Genomic DNA, 7,111 nt, shown 5'->3' on the forward strand with positions numbered 1-7,111 from the left:
TGTTTTTTTGTGATTATACGCCATTTTTCACAAGAATATTACGGAGCTCCTGTAGTTTTCCCAGAAATGAGACTCATGTCAGTTGATAGAGCTTATGAATATCCATGATATGAATTTGAAGAAAATCGTTAGAGCCGTTTCCGAGAAAACCGTGAAAAACATGGTTTTTTAGTGATTATTTGCGATTTTTTCAAGAATATTACGGAGTTCCTGCAATTTTTTCAAGAATGAGACTAATGTCAGTTGATAGAGCTTATGTATAGCTATCTAGGGTATAAATTTGAAGAAAATCGTTGGAGCCGTTTTCGAGAAAACCGTGAAAAACATGGTTTTTTAGTCATTATCCACCATTTTTTCCGCCATTTTGAATTGAATTTATTGAATTTCTTATTGTCGGATACTCATGGTATGAGGACCTTAAGTTTATAATTTCAAGTCAATCGGTATTTAGGAATGGAGTTATCGTGTTCACAGATACACACACACACACACACACACACACACACACACACAACACACACACACACCACACACACACACACACATACAAACACACACACACACCACACACACACACACCACACACACACACACACACCACACACCACACACACACACACACACCCACAGATACAAACACCCAAAAATCATGTTTTTGGACTCAGGGGACCTTGAACGTATAGAAAACATGAAATTAGGGTACCTTACATTATTTGGAGAGCAATACTTCCTTACCTGTGGTAGTAGGGTAAGGAAGTAAAAATCGAGGTCATAAGTGTATGCGCAATGAGGTCATTGATCTGATGTCAATTCTGAAAAAATGAGAAATTTATTCTCTATTAAATCAATAAACTTCTCTCTTAAATCAATAACTAAAGTACTTTTGTTTTTATTGACCTTTCAAATAAGTAAGTTTCTCTGGCGTACCTTGTACTTTTGATAATCTCAAATTGATACTTACTTTTTCATTTTATCAAAAGGGTGTTCTCTTGTAGCTATTAATATTTATGTATGAGCCGGTATATAATAAAATCTTTATGAATGAAGTAATTCAATCAAACAACCAATTCTAATAACTTGCTTACAATAATATCATTGGTTTGTATTATCTCATACAATAGAATAGAATCAGTAGAACACCAGCTTTTCGTGCCCGGTCACTCCTTTATGGAGTGCGACCAGGATTTTGCAGTTATTGAGAATGCAAAAAAGACAGATGAGGCTCATATATTTGTTCCAGAATACTGTTTACAAGTTATCTCTAAAGCCGCGTTTACACCAAAGTTATTAACAAAATGTTGATAACTTAATCCTAATAGATTCTATTAGATTCAACGGAACTTGACAAACACATATGTTCATCATGTGTATGATACGTTATGTTCAATCTAATAGAATCAATAAGGATTAAGTTATTAACATTTTGTTAATAACTTTGGTATAAACGCAGCTCAAGGCGAGCAGAAATTTTATGGTTGTTGAAATGGATATGTTCATTGATTCGCTTGAGGAACCTTTTGAAAATTTGCTTGTTTCTAAAGCACCAGGCATACAAAAAATGACTTGTTTCAGGCTAGAGAAGGAAGATCCTTTCACTTTGAGATACAAAACTTGTTTCAACAAAAGTGTTCCTTTTCAAATAAAAAGCCTCAAAGCTACATGCTGTCCAAAAAACGGGTCAGAAAGACCAAAAAAAAGGAGGTCCTTCAGAGAGAAAAAGGGCCAGTGAGTGCTCAAGCTCATTTAAATTTCCTGATTTTGAAATAGTTGAGAAAATGTACACTATCAAATCGGCCAAGTTCAAGGATCTTCAGGGGCTACTCAATTTCATTCCACCTGTTCATCACATTTTCTTCAATCAGCTTCCAGTTTCAACGTCTTCCAACAAGAAAACTACAACTACTGACGTGAATACTTCTGACAAAGCAGCTACTATGGCCGATGAAAATGATGAAGAAATGGAGGACAATTTGTATTCTTGTTTTATTAATTTTAAAGGGTCCTATAATTATTCTATCTTATAAATTAATACAGGAAATGTTTGTTTCCAGTGTGCTCCAACGATGTTTATAGAATTTGGTTCTATGTGCAGTGGCTGGGGGATGGGAGGCATTCCTGGGTGCGCCTCTCTTATTTGGTGCCCTTTGAGAGGGCACCAAACCCCCAGCACACTCCGTATGATATGTTAAAGAATTACATCCAAACTGTAAGTGTAACAACATATTTCTAAGTAAATATTGCAGTAATTACAATATGACATTATTTGGTTATTATAATATCACAAAATATTGATTATTAATATTATTAGATAAAATTGAATATTGAATTATTAATAATATGATTACACAATTTCATTAAGTCGCAAAAATCCTAATAAACGCCTCCTGCTTTTTATACAGGTTGGCTGCCGTGAGATACGCAGGCGCTCCTCAGCCAAGTATTGGCCGCAGGCCTCGAGGATCCACGCTTGATCCTCAGGCAGCGTTCTTTTCAATGCTTCATATATCAGTCAGGCTTGTTTTGCAAGACTCGTTCATATACGTGGCCTGTAGAGAATGAAATTGCCTTTCCACTCATCTCAACGCCATCTCTGGGTAACATATAGAACTATTTCCACAGACCATTAAAGTTTGTAGTCTTGCATAACAGTTTACAAGACGTTTTTTATATTATTTTTCAATAGAAATTAATATAAATTTTGTTCGAAAAAAGTTGAAAATAGTCATAAATTTTAATCTTTGTAGGCATAAGTAATCAATCAGTGAGTTATGTTAGGGGTTAGGTATTTGTGAATTTCTAGGTTACTTTTGAACAATCAACATTTTATCCTGTATGTAAGTATTATTCATATTTTATAATTCTCACCATGGACACTTCAGTGCCTGGGCCCAGTAGGCCTCATCGAGCATCAAGATCAACCTCAAAAATAATGTCTAATGATGAACTGTTAAAAATTCTTGAAGATGATGATAACAATGATCAGCTTAGCTTGTATTCAGTATCAGATTCGGATTCTGAAATGAGTTCTATTACTTCAGAGACCTCAATTGCACTTGAAGAAAACGTAGAACTTCCAGGGATTGATGATAATCCGATTCATCCAGAACCAACTTGTATTGAGTGGATGGAAGTGGATTCAGGAAAACTGCCTGTGATAATTCCATTTACTGATCAGGAAGTGTACAAGTATAACTCAGACTATTCTCCAAATCCAGACGATTTGACTCCAGTTGAAGTTTACCGAAAATTTCTTGACAGTGACATTTTAGATTTAATTGTTCATGAAACCAACAGATATGCTGCCAATTATATACATGTGATGAGACGAAAAGGTAAACTCTCTTACAGAGTAAAACAGTGGCATGACACAAACAGTGATGAAATGTGGAAATTTTTGGCTATTGTTCTGAACATGGGAGTTGTGAAATACCCAAAAATTTCAAACTATTGGGAAAAAAGTGTTTTATATAATAATTCTTTTATTCATACTGTAATGAGCAGAAATCGTTTCCAGTTATTGTTAAAATTCATTCATTTTGCTGACAATGATTTAGCTGGGAATGATAGGATTCACAAGATTAGGAGTTTGTTTGAATTGATACAGGAGCGATTTCAAACACAACATGTTCCTGGCAAAGTTCTGGTTGTAGATGAGAGTATGGTCCCATTTCAAGGGAGACTGCTCTTCAAACAATATATTCCAAATAAGACACACAAGTATGGAGTAAAAGTATTCAAACTTTGTAACACAATAGGTTACACATTGCAGATGTCGATCTATGCTGGAAAAAATTTAGAGCCATCATCTGTAGGGGTAGCAGAAAGAGTTGTCATGCAACTTGCAGACAAATATTTGGATAAAGGACGTATTCTAGTAACAGACAATTTTTACACATCCATCCCTCTAGCTACTTCGTTGTTAGAGAAAAATACTCATTTGATAGGAACATTGCGCAAAAATAGGAGAGACTTACCTAAAGATACAATGATCAAAAAAATAAAAAAGGGTGAAATAATAGGGAAGCAAAACTCAAAAGGTATTGTTGTTGGTGAATGGAAGGATAAAAGGGAAGTATTCTTTTTGAGCACAATGCATGATCTAGGTATGGTAGATACGGGAAAAGTCAATAAGAATAGGGAAAAAGTTTTCAAGCCAGCTGTAATTATGGAGTATAATACAGGGAAACAGGGAATTGATCTTTCAGATCAGATGGCCAGCTATTTTAGTCCATTACGGAGAACAATAAAGTGGTATCACAAGTTGGCCTTCGAAATTTTATTGAATACGGCCGTAGTAAACTCATGGATAATATTCAATAAATTATCTGGGAAAAAAGTGCAAATGATTGATTACAGGGAGCAATTGATAATGAACATGTTAGGTGTAGAGAAGAAATATGAAACTCCTCCCAGAAAAGATAGGTCAGTCAATCCCATTCCAGAACACTCTTTGGAGGAGACACAGGATAGGGATGCCCGAAATAGACACATAAGGAGAAGATGCTCCTCATGCTACTTGGATGCATCCACATTGCAAGGACGGCAATATGCACAGAAGAATGTGAAACTAGTGAAAACTATGTGTAATGAATGTAAGAAGTTTATGTGTTTGAGTTGCTTTGCAAAGCATATCCAAACTTTGAACAAAAAGAAATGAATGTATTTATGCAATATAGAAATCATCCAGTATCAGGTAAAGACACTATTCTTATTCTATTATTCCCACATTACATGAGATTCAGTATATTTTTATTATTATTTGTATTTATATTTTTATCTTTTCACACTAATGAATAAATAAAAAATTAAATTATCATTATTATTGTTCTTATGAACATTATTCCTCTTACATGAGAGTATAAAATTTACTTTTGTTCAATAATAATTGAGGATTGCATGCGTTACACATGGCCTATTGGGAATGAGTGCATTCTCTATAGGCCATGAGGATAGCCGGTGATCCTCACTTTTTTTTGAATATTTGAGGTTTTATGAAGGTTTTGGTGCAATATTATGAATATTCTTATATTTTGGAGTAATGTGCATTGTTTATCTCTTGCGGCCCAGGGGGGAGGTTTTCATTTTAACATTGCGGCAGCCAACCTGTTAAAGTAATGTCATCTGGTTTTATTACAAATAGGCATATTGTAGTATGGTGTGATAACTGTGCTGCTCAAAATAAAAACCGTATGATTTTGATGGCGGTTATTTTTTTAGTGGCTAAGGGATACTTTGATGTGATAGAGTTGAAGTACCTGATTTCTGGACATAGCTATATGAGTTGTGATAGGGACTTTGGTCTTATCGAAAAATGAAAACGAACAATGAAGGCAATGATTCCGAAAGAATTGGAGAACATTGTGACAAGTGCTAGACCACAAAACCCTTTCAAAGTTATTGAGATGAGTGAAAATGATTTTTTTTTACTTCGGTGCATTAGCCAAAGAGTTTATCAAAACTGATCACCTCAAACTAAGTAAAGTTTCTAATCTGCAGGTTGTTAGCATTCAACCAGGAACAGTTGAAATTAAATACTCCCATAATGAACTGGTCGAATGGAAAGCTTTCAAGGTGATTAGAAAGGGGAAGAAAATAAGTGGCTTGCCAATCAATACTGGACTTCCTCGGATTTTACAAGAAAGAAAACTGAGTGATGAAAAGAAGAAGGACCTACTATCTATGACAGAATTTTTGGAACCCAAATACAGAGACTTTTATAGAAACATTTGTGGTGTGAACAAGTATAGTGCTGATTTAAGTGAGGATTCTGATTCTAATCAGTAGCCTCGATCAATACTATAGCCTCGATACAGACTATTGATCCCCTGCTTATTATGGACGGATTATTATTATTACGGATAGATTATTATTGTTACGGACAGATTGTTACCTGATTACTACCACACACCTACAACTGATTACTATTGATGATGGATGGGTCAAAACTAAAAAACACGTGTGAGTAGAAAAAAATTTATAATGAATGAAAATCTTTAATCTTTGTCTCCATAATAATTCGAATATTTAAATAGTTATTATTATAATTACATAATAATTCAATTCTATCTGAATTTCTTATTAGGTGTTTTTGTACCTCATTGCTTGCCAAACGGCACTTGCCAAAGTGGCACTTACGGTCTTTGCCATGTTACTTTTTTCTGCATCTGCCAAAAGTGTTTTTCAGCGCTCCTGAGAAATTATGATTTTGGCACTTACGGTCTTTACCATTTCCACTCCTCGATTATAAAGGCACTTTAAAAAGCTGAGAAGCCTAAAGAAATTAATTGCTCAACATGCATTTATAAATGCATTGAAATCTTTAATGAAGAGGAAAGAATTGTACTTTGCAAAAAATACTGGAGCTTGAGCATATTTAAAAGGAAAAAAGAGTTCATACTAATTAATGTGACAAGCTCAGATCCAAAGTCACGAAGGCCCCGCAATAATAATGGATGAGCTCGTAGTAATGCAAAGCAATATCACTTCTACAAAAATGACATTAAATTCGGGGTTTGTCAGGCATTTTCAAATCAAATCAATCAAGCATTTTTCATTAAGACACTTTGTATCTCAAACAGAGCTGTTATAAATGCATTTTCAGGTAATGATAACAAGGCTTCTATGCATCTCAAGATAAAAGAGGGAAGAAATCGCCACCCAACAACACAACAATTAAAAATATTCAGAAAGTGAAATCCCATATCGAATCATTCCCTTCAGTGGAGAGCCATTGGCCGTTCGGAAGTCTTCTAAGAGACAGTATCTCGATAAAAAGTCATCAATATCAAAAATGTATTCATTGTATGTAGAACAATGCAAACAAGATGGTAGTTCTGGAAAAGAAATAGTTTCTGAGATCACTTACAGAAGAAAATTCTGCAGTGATTTCAATTATTGATTTTTCCATACGAAAAAGGACCAATGTATACATTGTAATAGATATGAGACAAGTTCAATTGAAGAAAAGCTAATCTGCAGCAAGATTATGATGAGCATCGGCGTCGTCACTCAATTTTTTTTTCAACATTTTCCAGTTTCTCAATGATAGGGTAGTGATAATTAAGAGGCTCAAGAAGAAAAACGCAGAGATAAAGAACGGATCTCTAAATAT

The 7,111-nt window shown here is 34.6% G+C and overlaps 1 protein-coding gene across 1 annotated transcript; it reads left to right on the forward strand.

The window, feature by feature from the left end:
- Positions 1 to 3,631: 3,631 nt before the first annotated feature.
- Positions 3,632 to 4,778, forward strand: LOC120350603 (piggyBac transposable element-derived protein 1-like). Its single transcript, XM_039424793.1, has 2 exons — positions 3,632 to 3,997; positions 4,073 to 4,778. The coding sequence occupies exons 1-2, from the start codon at positions 3,659 to 3,661 to the stop codon at positions 4,655 to 4,657; spliced, it is 924 nt and encodes a 307-aa protein (XP_039280727.1). The 5' UTR covers positions 3,632 to 3,658; the 3' UTR covers positions 4,658 to 4,778.
- The last annotated feature ends 2,333 nt before the right edge of the window (positions 4,779 to 7,111 follow it).

The sequence above is a fragment of the Nilaparvata lugens genome, chromosome 3 (genome assembly GCF_014356525.2).
Source record: "Nilaparvata lugens isolate BPH chromosome 3, ASM1435652v1, whole genome shotgun sequence".
Classification (NCBI taxonomy): domain Eukaryota; kingdom Metazoa; phylum Arthropoda; class Insecta; order Hemiptera; family Delphacidae; genus Nilaparvata; species Nilaparvata lugens.

Bases quoted from the DNA above. Each gene is read 5' to 3' on its own strand.
- LOC120350603 (XM_039424793.1), top strand. From the start codon at position 3,659: ATGGTCCCATTTCAAGGGAGACTGCTCTTCAAACAATATATTCCAAAT. The intron at 3,998-4,072 runs ATAAAAAAGGGT...GATAAAAGGGAA, and splicing joins AAGATACAATGATCAAAAAA to GTATTCTTTTTGAGCACAAT.